We start from the raw sequence: 26,715 nt of genomic DNA, 5'->3' as shown, positions 1-26,715 counted from the left end.
ATATATGTCATCATGACCACAGATTATCACATAGTATATCATTTCAAATATCACATCAAAACAATATAATGACAAGTTAACACACATTTTATTCAACAAACATCATACTATCATATCCTTGCATGAAATACCATCCTCATTTCATAATATTATAGTTGCCAACAACACATGAAATGCATCAGTTCAACAACATTCAAGCACAGCTCATATTGATAAAATAAGGCAGTAAAAGGTGAATAAACTAAAGGCTTTGAAAAACGCGGCTCTACAAAAAAGCGCCCCCGTTTTACTAAGTGCAAGTTTGAACCCAGGGAACCCGGTCGTCACAAATAATTCACGCTATTCTGTGTTTCGGCTTCACTTCATTACAAGTCAATAATAACGACTTACTATATAAAGGACAAAGATAACGTTAAATGCGACTCACCACCTAAAACGGACGTAGTAACTCGTCTTCCTAGACGAATTTTAGCGGAGCTCTTTCCCTGCCATGCACACTCCTCGTCATCTTGCTGCCGCGTGCTCTTACCACCTGACAAGAGATCATAATGATTTGCATATTCTCAATTAAGTAATCAACTTAGATTAGACACCGGTGTGTTAATGAATCGTCATGATTTGCATTTCTTTGTTAAGCTTTATAACGTAATAGACCAACATTATTATCATTATTCGCCTTACAAATAATAATATACTAGTATCTCATCCGACCTCAAAAATATTCCTTTAATCTTTTATTTCAATAGATGACAGCATTACAGTTGGTTTTAACAGAAAGAAACCATGCTTCTATAGCTCTGACACGGTATTGGTGATAAAATGGTTCATAAGCGCCATGGATCAAAAGCGCCCCACAACGGCGATAAAACATCATTGCAGTAACTGAGCCAAAGTATTGCTGCAGTCCTGCACCGAACTGCTAGGGGTCGCTTTTGATCCATGCACTGCACTTCACCTTCGTAACATGTTCGCAACGGTATCCTATCGTGGATAGAGCGGACTCTCTTCGAGGCGCTAGGGTCCGTTAGACTAGTATCTCTCCGCTGCCTGACTTAACTCTGTCCCGGTAGGAGTTTCGCACGGTTACGGTAGAATTCCCACCGAGCAAAACAAACAAACTCCGACCGCTTGTTTAGGCCATAGCAAGTAATCTTTCTGGATGACAGCGCAGGCATTAATTTTCGCCTGATTTTGGAAGAAAAAAAGAAATTTTGTTGCCCTTTGCTGGTTAACATGCCGAAAATGGGCAAAATGGCATGTGTGGAACGTGTATGGCAGATAAACATGAAGAGAGGAGACAAGGCTCTGATTTATTGTTTTGATTTTTTCTTTGATGCAGTGATGTATTTCATTCCCTTTATATGTTCCCACTCAATCAAAACCATTTGTACAATGATTGAAAACTTTGCTTTTTCAAAGCTGTAAGTGACAAATGGATGTTGTGATAGTTGGCAGTAAATTTAGCTCACACAATATAGGCATCATTTATCGTTTAACAGGGTTCATGATGTCAAAATTTGAAAATATAGGAATCTTGTTTTTGTGGGCCCGTCTTTTTTGCCCGCTCGCATTAGATTTGGAGTCTGCGGAGGATGTCATCAATAAAATTTACTTGCTGTGGCCTCAGATCCTTGTCGGCGGTTAGTTCTCTCACAGTCTGCTAAAAAATCACACAACATCACACTCGTACAATGACGTACGACACACTAGCCTGGAATCCATCCATGAACGCTGTGTCTTCCGCTGCAGTACCTAGGAAAGCTGCCAGGGGGCTCAAAATCTAATCATTTCTAGGTCTCATGAAGACCTACCCACCTACCAAGTTTCCTGACAATCCATGCAAAGCTTCTAGAGTTATCGTGCTTAACAACATACACACACACATGCACACATACATACATGCATACACACATGCATACATACACACAAACGCTCCTGAAAACATAACCTTACTGGCAAAGGTAATGAACCAAGGAACACAAAACTACTCACACAAGTGTCAAGTCCTGTACTTACTGTGAGTTTATTTCAACAACTGGAAACATCAACTGATAGTTTATAGCTGATAGTACATAATAATCTCAAAACCATGATGTGGTCAGGATACAAAACTTCATAACAGCCAACACTACAAACATGTTAACTGAACCAAACCATCCATTTTTATAGGCTTTGTGTAAACCCTAGTTCTAGTTAGCCCTGGCAATAGTGTGAAAAAATACAGGTATATAATTTGTGCAATGGTTTACAGGGCATATATACTAAGTATCTGAAAATGTGAGACACAAAACTCATAATACTAGCTACTTTCAATTGAAGGAAAATGATATCTGTAGTTATGTAAATATTGTAATTTGTATAAGATCATCTTTAATAGCTGATTCAGCACATTTCCTAACAATACAAAAGTTCCTGCTGGCCCTTTGAAGAAATTGTTACTTGACAGATCACTACATTCTGACATCATTTGTGGTCAGAACTTTTCACAGTCTATAGTTCTTCTACGTATTTGTTGTACATTTTATATGTGTTGAAAACACCATGATCATATTCTTGTTTTAAAGCACATCATCATTTGTTAATATTATTATCTTCAACTGTTGCAATGTAACATTGTACTAGTAAAGTGGTTGAGTATAGAGTTAGTAAGGAGGGTCAAAAACAAAGAAAACTAAATTACATAACAATGGTTGAGAAATATAAAACTTGTATACAAAATAGTTGACTCCCGTAATATCATCATGAAAATAGATCATCCTCTGCATCAAACAGTTGAATCCATTCTTTGTGTCAATATCAATCTTTCTTGAGTATACATGTATGTAGCTTCCTAAAGGCAATTCTACAGTAGCTTGATTTATTCAGGGCTATGGATCGGATTCTGTTTTATCACAAAATCAGAAGTACCTATGAACAGAAAAGCACATTAGCCCTCATTATCATTACCTCATTACCACCATCACTGATAGAGTTCTGATATGATTGTTGATTCAGATTCACTCGTTGTCCATCCCTTATTAGTAGAGTTTTTTTTTTAAATGTCAATGTCATAAGATTTACTTTGTTTCAAAAGCAAATGTCAGAAAGGCAAACACACTTAAACATGACATGTATATCAAGTTTGCCTGTGGAAAAATAAATAAATTAGAAAGATCACATTTGCAAAGCAAATGCTTAATGTTAACCTTCACATGGTCTAGCCTAAGTACTGCCCTGTTTATTCTTACTCAAACATGTATATATGGTGATCAGCCCATCCAACTCTGTCTGCAACTTGCTACATAATGCAACCCAGCACCACAGGGTGTTTGTTACAACACCAGTTACTATGGCGACAGACATTTGGTCCAGGTTATTGACCTTTTGTGTTTGGAGAAGAAGAAACAGAGCAAAAACAATATGTTTTCCTTCTGCAAAGGTAAACATAAAAAGACACTATAAAGAATATGATTTATGAGTCAACTTTTCTTCCAACACAAAAAAGACCAGATTCAACAAATTTTCCACCATTCCACTAGTCTCCTTTAGGTAACTGAGGACTCGAAGGCTTGGAACAAAAAAATTACTGTGTATGCAAGTCTACTCTTAATGTCAGAACAAAGTTTAAACAATCTGTTAAGTAACAATGCAGATAAACTTTCATGCCAGAAAATATGTTTGTTACAGGATGACAAGTAAATCAAACATCTGCATAATTTGGCAAAATCTGTTCCATTCACTGAATATGGCAACATACTGTATCTGTATCTGTATAGCCGGTATAACTGCTTCTCGGCAAAACAAACCAGCTTACAGTGGTGACAGTAAAATCAATCAAATGTAATTAGATCTAGTAATCTAGATCATGTAATGTTTCCAGCCTTAAATAACTGAACTCTTTGGCTACAAGTTAAAAATATTAGATGCAAAAAAGCTCTGCCTGACTTCTAAGGACATGCATACTTCATTTCTCAGGTTTTCCGACAGGTTACAGCATACATGTGGACCAACTTTAACATCAGCACCAAGGACAGGGATACTCAGAAACAATCTTTTGAAAATAAGTTTCCATGAAAACCAAGAGTTAGGCTCTAAAAACTAAAGTAAACATACTTTTATATAGCCATCTGTTCTGCTAAAGAAAACTACAACTTCTTGTACTGCACACCTAACTGCACTTTCCCACAACAAATTGCCGCTTTATAATAATAAGAGTCAGCGTATTGCTCTGGAACAACACAAAATTAGAGGGGAAAGTCATCCTGCACTTGGAAATAAAAAAGCATCTAACAATGGCTTTAATATCCTCACTTACACTGTAAATCTTGAAGTGTTTGTTGTGGTTTTATTTTCAAGGTTTTTGCAATGACCTCTGACCATTAAGTCATGACATAAGGAAAACGAGTTTTGTATTAAATGTACTACTGTACTACAGAATTGTTTCAACTACAAACTGCCACAAGAATACTGGGAGTTAGATCCCCTCCTACCATGAAATAAAGTCTACTTGAAAACAAATGAATTTGCAGTATTTTCAGGCTTCCACCTTGTGCTTTCAATTGACTTAAATGTCACATCAGTAAAATTTGTTGTTTCTCAGATCCACTACAGGAAAAAATCCTTACTTGACAATGAAATCAAAACATGTATCTGTGGTCTATGTTAGGCCTGCCAACCGAGTAATAAATGCAGCGGATCCTCCATTTTCACTTAAGGCAACAGCAAGTAAATTTTATGGACGACATCCTCCACAGACTCCAAATCTAATGCAATAAGGAGAAAAAACAAGGCAGGCAAAAGAAAAAACAAGATCCCTACATTTTCAAATTTTGACATCATAAACCTTGTTAAGCAAGAAATGATACCTATATTGTGAACAGGCTGCTAGGCCGACAGAACTTACACCACTAGGAAAAGCTATCTGTTACCAAAAATCAAAGACCATAGCATGTTCAGGACAAAAGATACAAAAACCGTAAGTTCTGCTGCAGTACCAATGTCAGTCACCAGGAGGCCCATATTTGACCTTGACCTTTGTCTTCCTACGACCTACCAACATACCAAATATCATCACAATCCATAAAGGCACTATGAACTTATGCTGACTACAAATGTGCAGAAACAACACCTCCATTTTTCATGGAGATGATTAATGCATGCGCTGATGCCATCCATAGAAATTACTTGCTGTGGCCTAATAAGAGACAAAGACAAGGAAACAAAAAGAATAGATTTCCCTTACCCTATTCTTTTGGGAAATGAACACAGCTCAAAATGTCATGTGACTGAATGTTCATAATAAACAGTGTTCCACAGTACACTAAAAAAATAAACAAAGTAGCAAGGTTTTCTAGTTCTGTCCCTAGAAAAAACAACTTGGAATGTTACTGCATAAACTCTAACATTGCTCTGATCCACCAATCTGATTTGCTCATCAACAACAATTTACACATTTTTCGGTGGAGAGTGTGAAACAGGTAACATTGTGTGCTATACATATCTTAGCACAGTAAATAGTAGCCAACATTTAGCTACTGGCAGGGATTGTAGTCTGTTGAAAGGGATGTTCCATGTATGGACAGCCACATATCAAGCATTTTAGAGAACCCACCACACTTATCAGTAAGAGCGTGATACACCCTTATGTGAATGAATCAGACCAACAGCCTATACTTACACAGCTTGTACTTATAACAATACAAAAGTGGAGCTTTATGCCTTCAGTTCATGTTGCACTCTTGCTCAATGTTATGATATCTGCAGACCAAGGAAATAGATAAACGTGGCCTAACCATCAGTATCAAAGGCCACATCTTCTCTGTCTACATCCCGATGAAGCGCGGGTCGTTCATCTTGTACCCCGACCCTCCCACCTCCCCGTCAGAGTCCGAGTAGTGGTCAGAGTCGTGCAGGTGACTGTTGGTGTCCGAGGACATGTCCATTTCTGGCAGGATTACGTTGGCCAGGGTAGATGGCAGCCCTCCTCTCTCTGTTCAACAGTAAGAAAGGAAACAGATATCTATGTTTAAGTGCATTACTCAGACAATGATACTTCTAAAGATATGATTAATTTGATTTGACTTTATTTGATTTGATTTATTGAAATTGCAAGCGTGCAATACACATGGGACACAGGCAGCTGTTGCTGGTGTTGTGTCCCACACATAGAAACAAATAAAGGACAATACACAATACTCATTTTCAGTTGACTTAAGTGGGGAAAGTGGTGTAAAGTGCCTTTCCCAAGGGCACAAGATCGATGGCATGTTAGGACTCGAACCCGGGACCTCTTGGTTCCTAGTCAAGCACTGTATCGTTGCGCCACACAAACCCACGATAAGATAAAATGATTATGTCTGAACATGCCTGGTACAGGAATACATTATGTACGAAGAAATTTGCACCTTCAACTAAATAGGATGTTTTTTTCAGGAGACAAAGTCAGCCACCAAATTCACATTGCAATTTTTGACAGGCTGGAGTCAGACACTAAGCTGGTTCTAACCTTTATGTCTGTGCTGTGTCAGTGTCGGTGGTGGCACATTTTTCTTCTGTCTTGGATCCGGCTCAGATTCTGAGTCAGAATCAGATGACACGTCCTCCCATCTGTCAAAGTCAATACCAAGCCAGGGGTGCTGTAAAACAATGATAACAGTTAAATAAATATTAAATTTGTGAACTAAATTACAGTGGACTGAGCAGACCTCTGATGTTACAACGGATTCTCTTCTTCTTCTTCTCCAAACAAATAAGGTCAATGACCTGAACCAGATGTCTGTCACCATGGTAACTGGTGTTGGGTTACATCATGTTGCAATTTTATGAAAGGGGGGATTTAGACTCCTGTCACCATATATATGAATTTGAATATGTGTTTGATAAAGATATTATTAACATACATGTACCTATATAGGAACATATCTAATGTCAGTTACAAAAAGTGCAAACTCTCCAGGTTGTACTTGTTGTAAGAGGAATGGTGTTGACCTTGGACTTGGTGCGTGTAAGTCGAGGCCAGGGTCCCGGCTTCTCCTTCCTCAGGGTGAGGATGACATCACTTCCTGTCAGTCGACAGGAACACCCGCCAGGCTGCACCTTGTCGTACAGGTCCAGGTTAAGGATGTAGTCTGTGCCTCTGAAGAACGACCTAGGTGGAAGGAACAAGTTCTCAATGCCATATGCAGATTGATCTTAAGCCATTTGTATGGCCCTTCTTACCGACCATTGAATGATATTTTCAAGGGCAAAAAGTGTAGAAATCTGCAACATAATTTCAATTAATCTTTTTGTCACCTATCAGGGCTCTCCCCAAGCAATGAAGCAAGGGTGTTCCCCCTCTCCCCCAAATCATAGCACCTCCCCAAAAATTTTCAAATTTAGAATTTTCTCTTACTATTCCCATGAAAATTCGCTGATTTTTCAACAACCGGTTAGGGAACACCTCTCTGGGGAATTTCTGGGGAGACCCCTGCCTATATATGCATCACAGTACTTTAACTTTCTAGAACTGAAAAATAAAATCTCGTTCTTTGCGACCTGTCCATATGACTTGTCAATGTTAAACGAGGACAATTTTACGTCAATTCAATTGCACCAACTGAGCACAAGTCATCCCTACACAGAAGATGCTAGTAGTCAAGGCTCCTTGTGCTTTGTGTCTGAATGTGGAGAAATCCTACCTGAAGTGTAGAGCTGTGGGTAGGAAGGTTACGTTTGGCTTTTGTAACAGACCTCGCAGTTGTACGCTCAGGGTCACTGTTGCCTTCTGCTGGGACCACAGGACCTTTGGGTGCAGGCTGCCAAGGCAATGGAATAGAAACCGTATGTTAATTTGTTAGAGGACGAAGAACCATCATTGACAGAGGACTTGTTTGCCCCTAACATTAATTCTAAAATCTGAGCTAAGAAAAGATGGAAAAATCTCACCTCTGAATCTTGTGACCACCTTTAGCAGGTAACTGAGATTCTTCCTCCTCTGTAGTCTCCAGTGGTGGCATGTCGTTGAAATCATCATCCTCCTCGTGGATAGGCTCTCCATTCCCTTCTGGGACAGGCTCCAGACTGGGTCTCCGTGTCCTGTGTCTTGTCCAATGATGTGCCAAAACCTGTGCCTTCCTTGTTTTGATATCATGATATTGAGTGGCTGAACCATGACTGCTTGAGTCTGAAGGATGAGAAGGGTTTTGACTACTAGTATTTACACCAGACGTAGGTTGACCAGCCTGCAGCTGAGGGGGAAGGGTATGCTCCAGAGATGCTGATTGGTTGGAACTGAGAGAGGAGGAGCCTGGCCTTCTCATGCTTGATTCTGATTGGCTAGAGCTGGAATGATGAGAGAAATTTGGCCTGTTTGTGCCATATGCTGATTGGCTGGAAGTCAGCTTAGGGGAGGGGAGCAGGTTACTTGTACTGACTTCTGAATGGTTGCCATTGGAATGATTGACAGGTGGTTTTGCACAAGTGACAGGTTTTGTCCTTGAAGGAGGCCCAAACTTGGACAGCAGGTCTTTACACTGACTGCTGATCTCTTGACTCTGGTGACTGGAGGCAAACCTACAAATGTGATACAAGCACACACATGCTTCTATTGAGTACATTTTCTACAATGAAGATTAAATCCTAAGCATATGCCTGTATTGAAAACTTCACAACTTTACTATAAAAAGGTAAAAAGCTCAGTCATCATACAAATGACAGTTCGACTAACATCTTTCAATTCCAAGACCTTTTAAAACACTTTGCAAATTTCAAGTTTCCATAATTGTCCATGACTTTGCCTGACTACATAAACCCTGAAAATGTCATTGCAAGGTACAGAGTGCTACACACCTCTCTATGACTTCCCTTACTCCACTCCTATCCACCAGGACAGCTACATTCTCCTCACACCTGAAGGTGACAGCCTTCAGTGCCCTGAGAGCCTGCACCAGAACCTTGTCACTCTGGCTGTTCTGTACCCTCTCACACAGCATCTCCACACCTCCCTCCGCTGTGATGGCTGCTCTGTTGGCAGACAGTGTGGCCAGCTGCTGTAACAGCTGTAAGGCTGGCTCCAACACGGCGCTGTCTGCACAGCCCTTCACCAGCTGGCACACAGTGTGCAGTCCTCCACACTCTGCAACTGCACTGCAGTTTCTGCCAGGGAGATAGGGGGCACTTCTGATAAGGTAAAAGTAATCTGGTCCTTGATCACATGCGTTTTATGGCCATGACAAATAAGCAAAAAGAAGGGTCTCTAGGGTGGGGACTATGTAATTTCCCAGTTCTAGAACAGAACTTTTTTACAATGCACTTTTTTTACAGAACTTTGAATAAAAATTGTCAATGCTGATATAACAAAATAGAAGAATAGCGAGTTAGAAATCACATTTTTAGTGATGATATCGGTCAGAAATAACAGGACTTACATCTTATTTTCAGTGACAAGGTTGCCCAGACAACAGCACACATTCTCCTGGACCTGCAGACTCTTGGTGTCTGCCAGAAGGTGACACAGAGTTCTCAGTCCACCCAGCTCCTGTATAGCCTCTCTGTTGCTCTCATTCAGAGCGAGATGTTTCAGGGCCCATACCAGCTGCTTCTGAAGCTCAGGTCTATAATCCTATATGACACAAACCAGAACACCTCCTGCAACTGTAACTTTTTATGCTGTGCTTTCACTGTCAAGTTGTGTTTTATGAGTTACACCAAGGTTTACAGAATAACCTTGCTCTGCTTTTTAAGACTCTTACTACAAGGTCTAAAAATAAATCCAACTGAAGCAAATCGGCAGAACGTACAGTACATGCACAAACCCCGTAAAGTATTGTGCATAGCATTTTGGCAGAACGTCTCATGTAAGGTCCTACTTGCAGACATTGTATATAAGGTTAGCATCCCTGAATCCCGTCTGAAGTTTCCAAATATTATGTTGGAAAAGATATTGTCTGCAAAAGCGAAATTCTGATGCTACGTTGACCAAAAATCAAACAAAAACCATGGCAAATCACGGTTTTGCCCAGTGCAGTACGTTCTACCAACGTGCCTCCAACTGAAGGCATTTCAGCACCGAGGACAATGCTACCTGAAACTTGCCTTGTGATATTTCTAAAATATTACACAAAAAAGTATCAGCCGTACCTTCTTGAGCAGCCTACAGAGTGTCCTGAGCCCTCCCGTGGTCCTGACCTCCTCACAGTTGGCCTGACTGTTGATGACCATGTACCCCAGACTGACCGCCAGGCTCTCTAACACGGCAGGGTCTGTACAGTACCCCAGCATCAGGCACACAGAGCTCACACCTCTACTCTCCTGCATGCTGTCACGTTTCCTGGAGCAACAAGAGCTATATGTTCTTCTTATGTCTCACTAACAGATTGAAGTGGTACCAAAATAGCTAGAGAACACTACATTGTGTAGGAACTTGTATAGAAGTATATTGGAGTATTCATACCCTCTCATGTTGAATGATGATTGAAGACTAAAAATTGTAACATATTGCAACATAACATATCTACAATGTAAGGTTCTGTCACATGTTGTATCCACTGACATGTTGTATGCTTTACAGATCATTTACAACAGCATCAGCTAGGTATGTCCAGATACTTCACTGTTAATTCCATAGCTTCAGACATTTAGATAGAACAGAAAAATTTGTATTCCTTATGAAACTAGACAAACCATGTATCATTAGCTCCATATGCTCATATATCTACAACTTTCTTAAGAAGTGAGAAGAAATTGAATCTGTACATAGTAGCTAACATCAGTATGTAGAAGATATTGCTGTAATTTTGTTACTTCTGCTTTCTTCATGACCTGTACCTAGCTTTAATAAAGAGCATAAACGTACAATAAAGGTCTTTCATTTATTCATTCATTCATCAATGGTACTAATAATCTAATAATAGAGACAAGACAATCTCACGTAGGGTTGTTGATGACAATGCTGTCTATCTGTCTAGCCAGCTCCAGCCTGTGGCCTGAGTCAGACGTCTGACACAGCTGTGCACACAGGAGACAGATCTGTTCTGAAGGGTCTGGGTGGGACTCCAACCTACACCAAAACAGAGAAGAAGAAATTAATGTAGTGATAAATTGCAGTACACAGAGGACTTCGTGCTCTTGCAGCCAGCTTATGTAGTATGTTTTTTTCAATCAATGTAAAATGTTACACCAAAGTTTACAGATTGACTTCATATCTACTTCTACAGTCTAAGGATATGTCCAACTGAAGGCATTTCAGCACCAAGGACAATGCTACCTGAAACTATGTAATATTTCTGAACAGTTACACAAAAACTTCAGCATCAGCCGTACCTTCTTGAGCAGTCTACAGAATGTCCTGAGCGTTTTTTTCAATGTAAAAAAAAATCTTGAACAGAATATCTCTATTGAAAAGACCTTCAGCACACTATAAGTAGCAGCTTCATGAGTGGTTCAGTTCCCAAAGGCTAAAATGGATTTTGGTTCATAAAAGGCTTGCAAGATGGGCCTGTAAAAGGAATGTCTGTGCTACAAGTTTCACTACATCAAAGCTTTATCAGTAGGTGTGCATTATAAACGTAGTACAATATCATGATACACCTAACGCAATCTTGTAAGTAGTACCATGTGAAATAGTACTAACCAGGCAGGATCATCCACCATGGGAAACAGCAGGTTGATGACCTCTGGTGACCCCGACACGACCCCGTGACCCTGCATGACCATCTCCTGGCTGATGATGATGTCATACTCGGCTGACGTGTCGTACAGCTCCATCTTGTAACGGTTGTCATTCCCATATTCAGATGGTCCAACTGACAGGACCTACTCAAACATCAAACAACATAGGGGTTGATCATTCCTTACAATGTGTGAAAGGATGACATTTGGAAAGGTTTGATCAAAATGCTATAAGGATAAGAAACATCAGGCTTGGAGAAAACAATAAATATCTAAAACTAATCTGTAAATCACTTTATATGCACATTAGCAAAATTTTGCAGTCTGAAAACAATGGACATGTTCACGGAACTAAATGTTCGCTTTGGCAGCAAGTGTTGGAGAAAGCAAGTCTGCGAATTATTTGTTCACAGTAATGATAAATTTGCGGCACAGAAGTTACCATGAAAACAAAAAAACAAAAAAGAACCACGAAAAAATTGTGATTTACATATTCCCTTTTCCAATTGGCAATAAAAATATGATTGCCAGTATGTACAATACAAGATGGGGAAATCACCACTTTTCATGCATTTATACTCCAGTTTACCTGAGCGAAGAGCATTTTCTCAAACACCATGTCCCACAGCTCATCCCCAGACTCCTCACTCCACTGTTGGCCATGCAGGGGCTGGATAGAACCTAGGCAGGCCTCGATGGCTTGGAATGGAAGCTGTGAAACACATGGGAGAGAGTGTCCATTCTTATTTTTATCTTATTGGTTCAGCTGTGTAGGTGACAGCCAGGGCTGCCCAACTAGTTACAAAACTAATTTAAAGGGTGAGCCCTGGAAGCAAGGACTACAATTAAGCTACATAAGATAAGTACAGGACATTAAAATCGTCAACTCATTAGATCTATAGGATTTACTATACATAAATGTATAAAGACATGCTAAGGTGCACTAAAAGAGTAGTATTTACATTGGGAGGTTAGGGTCAGAATTCACAGTGTACGGGTCTCCAAGTGAGGTCTGGACTTTGGTTTTGAAGATGTAATGGTGTCCATTTTGAGTGCAGTTTAAGAAAAGATAGTACATGGGATCACAAGAAAATTAAGCTAAGAAACAATTTCAAAGCTGTGATGTGATCCTTCAGACTTACTTGAATGTATTCCAATGTTTGATGCAAAAGAGCTAAAACTTTCAGTCTTACCTGCATGACTTCCACCCACGGTTCCTTTAAGGACCCCCTGGGGATGATGGCTGTGTCTCCATGGTCCAAGTAGAAGACTTCACACATCTCCTCTTCCTGCACCTGCTGTACACGGGCTCTGTACCATCTGTCAGCAGGGAAACAGGGAAACATCTCAACTTTTCTGTTCTATGATGCAAAGGTAACTGATTTGTTTTTCTGTGCTGGTATTCATACATGTGTACATTCATAAAGGCATTGTCTGAATGCCATCATAAAAACCTTAATTTGCCAACAAGGTAATGAAGTCACTTTGTCTTCAATGACGTCGACTTACATTTTGTACAGGACAGTGTAATGCCTTCATCAGATGGATAAATGTACATAAACACTAGATAAAGTATGAAAGTGTGTAACTTGGTTGACTCCAAATATATGAAATTATGACAAGAGAAAACAGAAAGCAGGCAGGTGCCTGTAAACCAATTTAAACACAACTGCCACAAATTCCACAGTATTTATTGAAATTGAATAATTTTGTCTCTCCAAGAGAGTATTGACAAGAGATCTAGAGAGTAACCTGTTGTCCTGAGGGAAGACAGCTACACACAGCCGCCCAGGTGCCACCTTCTCCAATACAGGTGCAGCCGCAAGCTTCTCCTCATTGTTGACTTCTGCAGTCAGAGCTTCCAACCTTACAGATGACAAGAAGATATGCATTCTGTGAAAAACTTTGCAGCAAAAGATTCTTTGCATTAGAAAAATCTAACAGAATGACAAATGCATTACCCGTGTTATCTTTCTGATGACTTGTCTCTCAACTGTGTGAACATTGTACATTGTACTTACTCTCTGGCATAGTATTTCCTCTGCACATATATCAGCCCAGGATGCTCCACAGCTGACACATACACCTCATCAAACCCTGACTCAGGCAGGGCGGCTGTGGGAGGGGGATTGGCCGTGCTGTACTTCTGCCCAGGCTTGGCAGGGGGCGCTTTAGATGGAGGTTTATACTCAGGGAGGGCCATCTTCCCGTCACAGGCTTGTCTCAGGAGTGATACATGCTGGAGAATCAATGGATACATTATGGGACTTAAGAAGACTGTCAGTGGGTTTTATGGGCTGATCATACACGGTTTTCCTGACAATTTGGTCCACAAAATAGCACGATAAAACTCAAGCTTTGTGCATTAAAAAACACCTAACAGAGATGAAAAGTTGTCTATTCTCAAAATCTACATTGTCTACATGTATGTTGGAGAGAGAGCTTTCGATGTGAAGGCTGTGACTAAAACATGTATCATAATAGATGCACCCACATATTCTAATACTAGTACTATTACCGACAGTGATATGTTGTAGATTTCATTCAAAAGCTTTTTTTTACTGAAAAGCTGCATTTACTCACTCACACAACCAAACCACAGTTACTAACAAATACTCTGTTACATGTCACTTGACCTGTAATGTTAACCCAAACAAGAAGCCATAGGCGACAATTCTCCGTGAAGTATTATATATTGCAACAAAAAGAGGTAGCCATTGGCAATTCTCTGTGAAGTGTGATAAATCGAACAAAGAAAAATTGTTTAAACGCACGTCGGCTCAGTCATCTTAAGACGCAACAACCAATCAGAGATGCGAAATGCCGACACGTGACGCGGGATTTGCATACAGTCTAAACAACGGGGAAGGGCGCGCGATGCCCGAAATATTGTTGTGTCAATATTCAGCGCCGTGTTTCAAGAGATTAATACCGGGAAACAATTTCTTTTCTTGTTTTGAACGCATAAACATGCATTTACGCTAATCTAGTATGATTCAGGGTTACTTTTTTTTTTACCTGCCATGGCCAGATTATCTAAAGATGTGTGTATAGTGTGTACAATCTACAGAAAGAGAAATGTACATCAGGTCCGATCATCGGATTTTCATGTTTCGGTTTTTTGGACTCGGTTCATGAACGTATTTTGGTTTGGCTCCTGGAATGTGCGAATGTGCGAAAAAAATGACTCCCGGGACTGTCTACAGGGAACACTCGCATATTGCCCAACATTCGCGGTGTATCAGGACGGCGCGACTGGTCGGCATTAGCGCAGTCCCTGTAATTAGTAACAGTTGCACATCAATCCGCCCTAAAGCATGATTGTGTAACACAGGCTACTTCTTCATATACCGGCTCATACTACAAGACGCCTTTACAACTAGCAAATCATAAAATTACCCGATCTACTAGTATGTGCGGTTTACCAGCCCCAGACCACATCCGACCACGAGGCCGAGAACACATTGATGGGTTGCTCAAAAATATTGTCCATTTTTTCAAAGAGCTGCTCCACTATTATATTTAAACACTATGGAGTGGCCCAACCCAAGTGTACAGTGGAGCGGCCAGTTGCTACGTGACTAAATACACGCCGCCACTAGGTCGCCACAGCCGACCAATTTGAAATCGATAGGATTACGTCATCGGTATTTACATTTCGTAATGTTGACCTCTGACCACCCCACATTTCCGTCCCCATCAGCCTGACCGCGACTTACTAAGTACTACCGGTCACATAAACGGCTGGACGAAAACATTTCAACGACATGGGGATGTTTCGAAAATAAGCATTTACTCCAATATCAAAACAGCTACGGTAAAAATAAAAAGACATGCATCATCCCGGACATAATGCCACACCACATGCGAAATTACACAGAAATGTGACGTACGGAAGAATGCGTTTTGGCTGCGAACATCTTCCAAAAAACTTGCCATCTCTTAACCATGGGCAAAAACATCTGGAACCACTTATAAAAACCACCCCGTATCTGCATGAAGTTCCACCCCCCCACTGCTATTCCAAACAACGCGTTTTTCTGGACCATTCCAATTCGCCTCGTAATTGTAGGGGTGCGTCTGCAATATTACATTGACCGCGAAAGCAGCAACGGCAAAAATACACATTCGTGCATCAACACGGGCATGCCCGCAGACGGCGTATAAAATTGCGTGCCGATTACACAAAGAGAACCCAGTGTTTTGACTGCGAACATGAAAAATCAGCCGTTCACAACACTCCGTCCGGAGGTCCTGACCTCCTTCACGGAGTAATAATGAAAATTGTACAAGTACATGTACTTTGAATGGAAGGAAGATGTTACAAACAATGGGAATTATAAAGAGATTTACACATACATCTGGGTTCTTTTCAGCCAAGCATACACGTAGTAGCTCCCTCCTGATGTTGTGTTTGTTTGTCGTGGCTTTGATGCCCTGTAGAACTTTCCTTTCCACCAGGGACTCCATCCACAGGGTGTGTCCCAAACTGATGAGGAAATGGGGGAAGGAAATTAACAGGTTTGAGCTTCTACAACTAATAACATTTGCCTCAGTTGCCTCAGTTAAATGCATTTTAACAACCATCTGAATCTGAAGATTTTTTCAAAGAATCTGAAGATATTGTTCTGAGATTGGTTTGAAAGAATCTAAGAATTGTTTTAAAGAACCACTCAAGTTTTTTCAATATTAAAATTTATGCTGGAACTCCATTTGATTTTATTCAGTGATCTTCAACAATGGAACAAACATGGAATCTTTTACAAACAATACTGTCACATACAATGACATAATATAATATTTGTGTTAAGGTACGCTCTACATTAGCCATACTGAGCTGTAACATACCAGCCATTTGTATTTGTTTATTTGTTTATTTGAATTCACCACAAGATATACAAGTGGAAGGGAGGACAAAACAGGTGCATTGACACATTTACAAGTTGTCCTCCCAAGCACAACATACAGAATATAAAAACAGATTACATTATTAAATTGCAGTCATAATGCAGTATTACAAGAAAATGGATTCTTTAACCTTCTTCTTGCCACCTAACTCTACAATAAGCAATACAAAGTGTCAGAAGGTAAACTCTGCTGGGAGAAGGTTAAAAATAGGGAGGAATTGATTCTACTGACCAGAGAGCCACCCTGCCTTCCAGTTCCTTGCCACCGATGAGTGCAGCAGTGAATTTGTTGGCCATGTCTGTCCACCCTTTGTCCTGATCGATCGGACACACTCCACACAGAAATACCTCCACAGCCTGGGGACATGGGAGCAGTAGTAGTAGACTTGGGTGATTCAATACACACAAACACACACTCGCATTGTCACACAAATACACACAAACAAATACACACAATCATTTAATTTATAAATGTACACACACACACATAGTAAAGAGACTCTTTTTACACAACCAAGTCTTTTATTCAGCCAACGTTTTGGTGTCCATCTGTCACCTTCCTCAGGGCAATTCTAACTGGTTCACATTGCTCTGCAGCACTGGTGTCGCTGCTATAGATGCGTTCCCAAACGTACAATATTTACATATCTACACATGTGTGGTTACAGGGAACTGTATCTACAATGCGGTCCCAAACATACAGGAGTTGGGTATATACATTGTACATATTTGTGGTCAGTTATGAAACAAAAGCACATGGTTGTGTAAAAAGAGTCTCCTTCTGCAGTGACATACTGACCTGACTATTCACGGACACACACACATACACTTTCACAAACATACTGTATACACACAAACAAACACTCACACATACATGCATTCACACACAAACACACACACACACACACACACACACACAAACACATACACACACTATACCTGTGCTGGTACCGCTGCCAAGTGTCCTGGCAGGTTCAACAGTTCTGTAACCTCCAGATCCTCTGTCTTTCCCTCGTCTAGGTGGAAGACAGTGGCTATAAACTTGGTGGTGAAGCCTTCCCATACTCTGATCTTGGTGACTCGAACCCTGTGGAACGTGTTCTGCTTGTCCCGTACAGCACACAGGTCACCCACCTGGGCTGTCACTGGAAAAAGGAGTTATTTGGTTATCTAAAACTAGGCATTCAATGCAATTTCAGGGCAGCAAAACTGGAAATATTCTGAATAAGGCAATCTTTGTGATACATGTATTGACACAATACTGCTTCACATTGGCACATTTAAGTCAGCATTTCATACTTTGGGCTTTTAAAACTGCAGAAACAAGCCCCAATATGAGTCCTTTGTTTTCTGGGTGGTACTCTAATCAGCCCAGGGCCCTTCCAGTAACCATTTTCCTTCAGAATTTTGGAAATTTTTGCTCCATGAGGGTCAATAAACATTGGGATAGTGTGGTTTTGACTAAGTATGTAGATTGACTAGAATATTGGCTCTGAAAAATCAGACGCTCTATGGAAAAGGACATGCAGGGCCCCATTCCTACACTTACCGACTGGTACTTTGTTCTCCTGCCTGCTGTAGTACAGTCCTATGTCAGCCATGAGGGGCAGACATGTGTTCTCCCTGGGTACAGCCCTCCTGTCCCAGTCCCAGTGTTTCAGGATACGCCCATAGTAACAGTTGGCATCCTTCACATGGGTCACCAGGATCTGATGAACATTTTCAAAAATTTACTGTTCAGTCATGAAATCATAATTTAAGTATGCCATGAAATACTGACATCATGTAGAAAAATGTGGACAAAATCTGAATCAATGTAGGCATTACTACAGCACATGTAACTGGTTGGTTGTCGTAGCATTACAATGACATATGACTAGAATGGACGAAAATGTGCATAACATTGCCTTTCTTCTATGAATACTTAACTGCCATACACCAACAAAACAGAAAAATCATTTTACTAGCTACATTTGAATACATTGTATCAGATTTTGTCTCTTCAATTTGACTTCAACAGCAATATTGCACAAACGACAAACCATCACCAATCACAGAAAATACAATAGGTCCTTTATTTTTACTTTCTGTTTACAACAGTGGGTTTCCCACCTTCACATATCCTAAGGTAGGCATCCCCTCCCCAGGCTGGTCCACCTCAGGTACTACAATATGTCTGGCCTTACACCTGGCCTGCTCTGCACAGTGGCCGAACGCCTTCATGGCATGGCAGAAACTGTCGTCCACTCTTCCTATCTGCTTAGCCTGAATAAAAAATAATGGAGAGGAAAAAACACTGCTTTAGGGAATAGGACGACCATAACCAATGAGATCTTAGAGATACTCACAGTAGAAGGAATAACAGAAGGGGTGTATGAAAATATTGGTGGATTTTTGCTTTCTTCAGTCTCTAGTTTTCAGTTTCTTTTCCTAAGTTTTTTCTTCTACACACAATTTTTTTTTCTCAAACCCTCCCAGTACATGTACTTTTTTTATTTCCCCATGTCAGATCCTTCCCAATCCATTCTTAATCCCCACCATGTCTTTCTGTGTGAAATGTTTTAGTAGACTGAACAAGAATACTTGGCATTCTGTTATCATTATATTTGGATGCATGTAATATACATGTGCTAGTGTAATGTACAATGTAAAAGATAGCTTTACAGTCAATCTGAAGGTGCAGACAGAGCTTAATCACTGTTAACATTGAGGATAACGTTATGAAAACTGTGACCCACCATCCAGGCCTTGCTGCACATGTCCAGCATATCCTGTGACACATGACCTCCAGACCTCCTCACCAAGGTCACAATCTCCTGCAGGCCTATAGCGTACTTGGTGCACATCTCAGTCACCAGGATGAAAGACACACAGCCTGGGGTCTTCTTCTTCTCCTGTAGAAGACAGGACCATGACAGACGAAGAGTCTGATGTACTTTGATACATGGTCTGAATCTCAACTCTTTTCCTGGGCAAGTCAAACATACATGTACCTGGTGCACTACTAGGTATGCAGGGCATTGTAAAACACTTTATGATGACTGTCATTTAGTGTCAGTATGTTCAGTAAAGCTGTAAAGAAGAAAGAGAGAGAACACAAACAAAAAAAGCTGTCCTGCATTGACAGAAAAGTAGACAGTTGATAAACAACATTACATGTACATACATGTACATCTTACCTACAAGCATGTGTATGTAATGGCCGATTTCATTTCATTAATATTGCAGCTAAAGAAATGTGATACAACCCAAAGCGAAGAGGTTTAAGTGCAAACTCCTGTCTCATAGAAAGGCTTTTGAGTCAAAGAACAAACCTTGCTAACATCCTTGTTGAAGCTGTTGGTCATACATCCCAAGCGTGCGCTGAACTTGAGAGCAGACTGAGCGAAGCTGTAGTGTATCACACAGGTGGCATCTCTGATGCTGAGGTCTGGTATGACTGAGTCGGTCAGAACTAAGACAGGCAGGGAGTCCTTCCTGTGGTGCGTTGTCCATTCTTTCATGACCGTGTCTATCTGGTACTGGTGTTGGTCAGTGTAAGCACACAGGGTGTTGTGGCTGTAAGTCTTGAAAAGCTGGAGAAACAGAAGGATAATTCACTCTTACCGACTAAATTTCTTAAGAACATGTTGCCATGTGTAAGGAAAAACATGTCTGGACAGATAAAGATGGATTGTTTACTGGAAAAGTGCATGCAATTTTTGTTTTGCCCTCTTGATTTTCCTTGAACCTTTCCTTATTCCAATTATTAAGAATCATGACAGACCTTATGCCACTATATTGTAATATGTTTAGTTGACATTATGCTTGTTATTAGCTATAGGTTGAGTTGACTCTTAAGGTCATGACCCTATTAGAGGTCACCTCGTGGGGTGGCCCTTTTGTCCATTTTTGTTTGTTCCTATCAGGTGTCCATTAAAGCTCATCTCCATCTATCGCATCTTGTTGTCTTGAGTCATCGAGTATGCACCATATAAATGGCATTATTTTAATATTTATGTGTAAACAAACTCCGGAACCATGATGCTCTGCGCTGATGTCGGCGCAGTCGCAGTACAGGCAAAAGCCACGTACACCGGCATTTACAGGTGAATGGGATTTAAAAAGGCCAAGCAAAAGCCGGTGACAGGTATGTCATCAGTGTATGTTATCAGTGACAGATCCTTTTCAACTGAAGGAAGTCACTGTGACAACAATACACACAGATAGAGATACCAAAAACAAGAGACTGTACAATATTTAGAGGGGGGGGGCAAGGAACGTTTTGTGGCAAAAGGGGACTGGGAGGGGCCCTCGTCTTTGGGCCCTAGAAAAATATTTCTTCATATCCTTCAAATGTGTAAAATATGCTGCTCCAAACCACTCAGAAAACACTTGCTGGGAAAATCTGTGTGATAGTGTGCACACAAGCTCTTTGTCCAGGGATCAGAGAGCCACCATGGCGGACTGTCAGGAAGCCGGCGAAAAGCAAGGTTTTGTCCGATTCAGGCCACTAGACATCTAGCCAGGAATGGAAAGAATCGAACCAGTGACCTTTCTATCTCCTTAAACCACTCAGCCATTCTATGCCACCCAGATAAAATTATGTTCTTCTCTATATTATGTTCTGCTCTATACTATAGTACTTGTAACTTGTCAAGGCCCATAATATGCAACAATCGGAATCTACCTCAGAGTCTAGATCTTTAGCATTCGACTAGAGGGCAACATCCCAACATCCCAGCATCAAGAAATCACAATAAGCCATGTAAGCTATTGCTTCAAAATTATCAAATAGTTGCATGTAACACATTGCTCCCCTGACATATTCCATTTTCAACACCTCTGTCAAAGTCAGCATGACCAGACCCCCAGCACAGTCAAGCAGGTTGATTTCCTAGTTCCATATTATATTTTAAAATCAAAGAACCTACAAATTAAATTGGTAAGGCTTAAAATCAAATTTTTTCATAAAATGTCCAGAGACCAATCCAGTGCTTCCTGTTTTTACAGAACACGAGATGGTTGCCATGGCAATGTTATTAGGATTCTTTTGCCTTGTGATGTGCCTGCTACCAATTGCAGAAGGTAAGAATCTGTAACATTTTCAACATATACATGTACATAAAAATTAGAAGACCATTGATGGACAGTAGGTTTCTCAGTGGTGTCCAATTTTGTGATTCCAACACTTAACAGATGAATTTCTGTCAAACAGTTTACATGTATTTTGTTGTCTGACATGGAGGCCAAAACAATAAGTAGGCTCCTTATTTCTACAAGATTTACAGCTGGCCGTGATACCATGGCCAGCGTGAGGTAGGCAAAGAGTTGCATGCACATTTGTAAAAATAATTATGTCTTCAAATAATTTGCATGTATATGATGTAAACAAAAAAAGTGATCGATCTTACGCGGTAGCCAGCAACAACAAGGATCCAGTGGTAACTACGGAGGATGGCACGTACTGCATCATGTAGTTATTATCAGGAGGATAGGAAATGATAGCAATGATGTAAGAGAGAAGTAACTACTGGTTCAGGATAGTCTTGCACATAGAACATCAAGTTTGTTTCCTGTTGAATTCAAATTGAAACTGAATAACACATGTGCTCTGACAACTGTGCACTGCAGCATCATTATAGTCAATTATTGAGACTCAACAACTGCATGTTGCAAAGGAGATTAAATTTTTGTTGTCATGATCATATTTTTAATCAACTAATATCACTTACATTTTTTGCATCCCTCCATGTAAGTGCCATCAGTAAGTGTTCAATCAATGTGTGGTGTCTGGTGTGTATCTGTATCTTTACTTAGTCTAATAAACCAGTATAAGCACCAGTTAGCATATATATATATATACTGTATAAGACACCAGCTTGGAAGGAATATGTATATTGCTAGGCTGGTCATACTACACAAAAACCTCATGTCAACATGTCAACACTCCCCTTTGTCATAAAATTATTAGAATACTTAGAGTAAGTGCATTTAGTTGTTTTTAAAACATGGTCACAGAATTTGTTTGTGTTTACAGAAAAGGGCTGTTTGTTTGTAATATACATGTAGGTCACAGCAGACACAGCAGAATATTCAATAACATGATTCTAAGCACTTAAAATGGGTCATAAAGCTGAATAAAGACTCAGTCGAAAATTACAGTTTAATTCTCTTCATGTATTTCACCAACTCAGATGAACATTCATGCTAACATGATTCTAACTTTTTAGGAGTTATCCATTTCATGAAATGCCCCAAAAGCCAGACGGTTCACGATGGTGGCAGCCTCACGGTTGTTGCCAAAGCTGCTGGAGTGCCACGGGATTCCATGACATACACTGTGCAAGTATTTGGTCCGACGCCTGATCAACAGAAGCCACATCTATATTCCTTCTATGAGAATGGAGGTATGTAAAAAAGTATTGCAGCTACCCTTAATCCTAACAACCATTTTCAAAACTTGACAGCTTTTTGAATCCTGATATCCCTTCATGTACTAACTAAATGTAACAAACAAAAGAAGTTTATGAACAAACAATGTACAAACTTAAAGCCACTGGTTGGAGCAAGGCATGTACATGACATGTACATGTAACATACAACACTTGAAGAGAAGGCTGATAACCAACAAAACTGAAACGCAAATTCTTTCTCTGAAGGAATAGGTGGTGACAATGGCAGCTACTCAGACTTCCCTGATGTCTTCAATGTGAGGGAAGAGAGAGCAAAACCTGGAGAACTAGACATCATCCTGACCGTCACCAACATCAGCCACTGGGCTAATGGTACTTTCAGGTTCTTGATACATCTGTCACCTCCACCACAAAACCACCTGGGAGAGAGATGTGAATTCAACCTCACTGTTACCACGGGTATGAACTAAATGTCTTCTTTAAAGAAGTTGACATGGCTCAAAATACTGGGTGCATATGCACACTGCTATATCACACTGTCCTGAATGTAGACTATTGAATCAGATATTTCTCCCTTGGTTTAGCAATACAGACACTAATGTTACAAATTACTGTATCTGTATCTACAATTCTACATGTACATGAAATAAAGGTGCCTCTTTAAAAAAACTTATCACTAGCACTGGATGGTAATCAAACAGAAAAAAATCAAGAAACTACATGTGACTACCCAACGTACATGTAACATCCGTGTCCATAATAATATCACCAGGGTCCATAATATCGCCACCTTGAGAAATAGTGTGCTTTAAGATATTTTTACTGCAACATACTTTTGGTATGCACTCCTGCACACCTCAAATGTACATACCAAGGGTATGTTGCAGTAAAAATATCTTAAAGCACACTTTTTCTCAAGGTGGTGATATTATGGACCCTGGTGATATTATGGACACGGATGTTAGATCCATATTTGATCATTTCAGACATGCACATTTACTTCATTTGCAGAGAGACACACTACAAGCTTAAGAGGTGCACGTGAAGTAACCAATCCATTGAATGCAGGTAGAATGTTCTACTGTTAACATTAATTTACCTGCAGAACTGAGTAGACTCATAAGTAAAACATATCTTTCTGCCTTGATTTCAAATCGTTCTAATGGTCACTGCTATCTAAAACAACATATCGTAAACAAGTAACACATTACTGAATAAGGAAATTCTGTTCAATATCTATATACCATAGGTATTTTATATAAAACTTCTTTTGATCGAAACATGTAACCCCAAGAAAAAATGTATAACCGAAATGCTACTTTTGTTACCCAGGGACTGTGGTGGGCATCGTGGTTGCAGTGCTTGGGGTGACTGCCATCTTAGTAGTGGTAGCCATCACGATCATCTCAATCATCTCATCAAGAAAAAGGTAAATGACAGAGAAAGGCTACATTATGCTGTTTATTAGTTACCGGTAACAGGCCATCTACATCCCATATTGTTTAAATCTATCAAAAAGCAAATACCGGTAAACTGAACAACAAAATATGAATCCAACAACACCCAATGACTCACAGCTAGAGAAAATGTACATCACAGCTAGAGAAAATGCTACTCATAGTGATATCATGCTTATCTGCACTAACAATGTACATGTACCACTTTTAAGATTACGTAAACAGTGAATTTCATGAATGCATTTTGTACATTGTTTGAGAAATTGACCATCAACTTCAACAAAATAAAACCAAATTTATTTTTGTGACCTCAATCTAAAGGTCTGATGAAGAAGATGTTGAGCTACCGGTAGACGAAATCCATATTGAGGATGGAATGCATCATGTGACGAAGGAGAACAAGGGACAACCCAAATCAACTGCAATGCCATACAAAGACATGCTGCTAAACCCCCCTCAGTCAACAGAAGTCTAGAACTGGATGTTATGTGGGCTTTGAGTGCAAGTTTAATGTATATGTACCGGTATAGCCGGTATAGCTGCCCCTCGGGGTAACACACCAGCTTTGGAGGCACGCGGCATGGCATCAGCTTGTTATGTTATACTGAGCGACTTGTTACACCTAACCTTTGCACATCTAACTAGCTATTTGGTGCTGTAGTTGGTGGCAGCGAGTTCCACTCTACATGCCAAATGAAAAGTACATGCATATGTGCAGTATTTACTTCCTTGAAAACAGGAACAGTTTAGAATTTGTAGAAAGCATTGGGCTAACTATTTGTACAACTCTTGGTTTATCTCCCAAAGGTTTGCTGGTGCTATGTATAAGTTAAACTTACCTATCATGAAGTTTGACCTTAGCTGTCACCCTGAAAATATTCATTGCCAACCACCAACTGATCAACAGCTATGATTACCAATCAATCAGTCAATCAAGTGCAGGCATCAAGTGCTGATTGTACATGTCATAATAAATGCATTCAAACCTATGAACGGGCCATTGATGATTACATGGTAGGGGTGGTAGGGGTGATTGTTTAAATTGAAAGAATAAAATAACAACTTTGTTCAAGATAGGAGAGTGCCAAGTGAGAGTGCCAAATAAAAATGAAGGAGGGCACCATAAAAGACATCAATACAAAATGACAGGGTAAAAAAATATCAAAACTATATCATCCCACCCCCCAAGATCCTTATTGGTCTGTCCATAGGGAACTGAAACTTCATGCATGCCAGGTCTCTTACATGCAGTACAAAAGAAGACTATTGCTGTTAGTTTCTCAAAAGCAGAAATGAAAGTCATTGTTACTTTTAGTGTTACTATTGTTATTTGCTCATGGCTTGTGTTCATTCAAAAATATTCTTTTACTTTCATAGGGTACACATTTCTTTTGTAAAAAAAAAACACCCTCAAGCACATCACACATGACATTTCTTAGGTACTTGATTATAATAGAGAACAGGTGTCAATGTACATGTAGCAATAATGTTTTTGACTGTCTCTAGAAAATAATAATGATGTGACTGATGACTAGAATGACATGTAGTTACATACTATAGACTACAGCATTGTTGGAACTGAAAGTAACATTATCAGGTAACAAATAAAGTATTTTGCCCACCTGTGTGACGTTTTCAGCTTCCTCATCATCTTCAACAAACACCATTATCTTGTGCCCCGCCCCTTCACACTGGTCCAGTAAGTTCAGCAGCTCTGTGTATCGCAGAGTAGATGGGACCACCGACACAATCTGGACAGTAACAAATTTCTTCAGAAGGCTGGTGCAAAAACTCATATATTACATAAAAAGTCAATAGATTTACGAAATTTTATAATTTTTGGACAACTGTACGTGTTGTAATTTTTTTCACTGACACTTTGCAATAGGAGAGGAAAGGAGATTTTGGCAGTGTTTTAAATTTACAATCAAACTCTTTATGGTAACATGATTTTGCCATGGAGTGGTCATCATGAAAAGCATTAAAATAAAAAAACAAACACTGAAAACATTTCAAGATTTACTAGTACACAAGATACAAGGGTATCCCACCTGTTTGACCTTACTGTACACAGCTTCCTCCACCTTGCTAGTGAAGACCAGGAGGGGTTGAGTCATGTAGGCCCTGTGGAAGGACTCAATCCCTGCTGTCCATTGTCTGGCAATCAGGACAATCTGCCTCGGGACACTGCGGTCAGGCTGGTCAGCAATGGCTTTCCCATACAGCCTCATTAAGGATTTAATCTAGAACATCACAAAGAGCAATAAAACCTTAGACACAGTCATATACACCTAAGTCCACACTAATCCATTTTGATGTTATTTTCTC

At 40.0% G+C, this 26,715-nt stretch overlaps 1 protein-coding gene across 1 annotated transcript in view; it reads right to left on the bottom strand.

Annotated features, from left to right (window-relative positions):
* Window positions 1-5,504: 5,504 nt before the first annotated feature.
* The window catches only part of LOC109473903, a 30,685-nt gene continuing 9,474 nt past the window's right edge, over window positions 5,505-26,715 (bottom strand). The window contains exons 15-37 of the mRNA XM_019774053.1: window positions 26,439-26,630; window positions 26,010-26,138; window positions 19,850-20,110; window positions 19,274-19,429; window positions 18,648-18,800; window positions 18,085-18,244; window positions 17,475-17,680; window positions 16,768-16,892; window positions 15,988-16,117; window positions 13,650-13,867; window positions 13,381-13,494; window positions 12,822-12,948; window positions 12,218-12,340; window positions 11,591-11,772; window positions 10,889-11,017; window positions 10,099-10,288; window positions 9,387-9,580; window positions 8,809-9,114; window positions 7,906-8,532; window positions 7,659-7,775; window positions 6,967-7,126; window positions 6,485-6,614; window positions 5,505-5,968 (exon numbers count right to left, since the gene is read on the bottom strand). Of these exons, the coding sequence (XP_019629612.1) occupies window positions 5,802-5,968; window positions 6,485-6,614; window positions 6,967-7,126; window positions 7,659-7,775; window positions 7,906-8,532; window positions 8,809-9,114; window positions 9,387-9,580; window positions 10,099-10,288; window positions 10,889-11,017; window positions 11,591-11,772; window positions 12,218-12,340; window positions 12,822-12,948; window positions 13,381-13,494; window positions 13,650-13,867; window positions 15,988-16,117; window positions 16,768-16,892; window positions 17,475-17,680; window positions 18,085-18,244; window positions 18,648-18,800; window positions 19,274-19,429; window positions 19,850-20,110; window positions 26,010-26,138; window positions 26,439-26,630 (4,296 nt within the window). The 3' untranslated portion in view covers window positions 5,505-5,801. The remainder of the gene's footprint in view (window positions 5,969-6,484; window positions 6,615-6,966; window positions 7,127-7,658; window positions 7,776-7,905; window positions 8,533-8,808; window positions 9,115-9,386; window positions 9,581-10,098; window positions 10,289-10,888; window positions 11,018-11,590; window positions 11,773-12,217; window positions 12,341-12,821; window positions 12,949-13,380; window positions 13,495-13,649; window positions 13,868-15,987; window positions 16,118-16,767; window positions 16,893-17,474; window positions 17,681-18,084; window positions 18,245-18,647; window positions 18,801-19,273; window positions 19,430-19,849; window positions 20,111-26,009; window positions 26,139-26,438; window positions 26,631-26,715) is intronic.

This window comes from Branchiostoma belcheri, unplaced genomic scaffold, assembly GCF_001625305.1.
Source record: "Branchiostoma belcheri isolate BF01 breed outbred unplaced genomic scaffold, Haploidv18h27 scaffold3, whole genome shotgun sequence".
Classification (NCBI taxonomy): domain Eukaryota; kingdom Metazoa; phylum Chordata; class Leptocardii; order Amphioxiformes; family Branchiostomatidae; genus Branchiostoma; species Branchiostoma belcheri.
The sequence above is the reverse complement of the archived record's forward strand: the minus strand, read 5'-3'. Positions and strand labels throughout refer to the sequence as shown.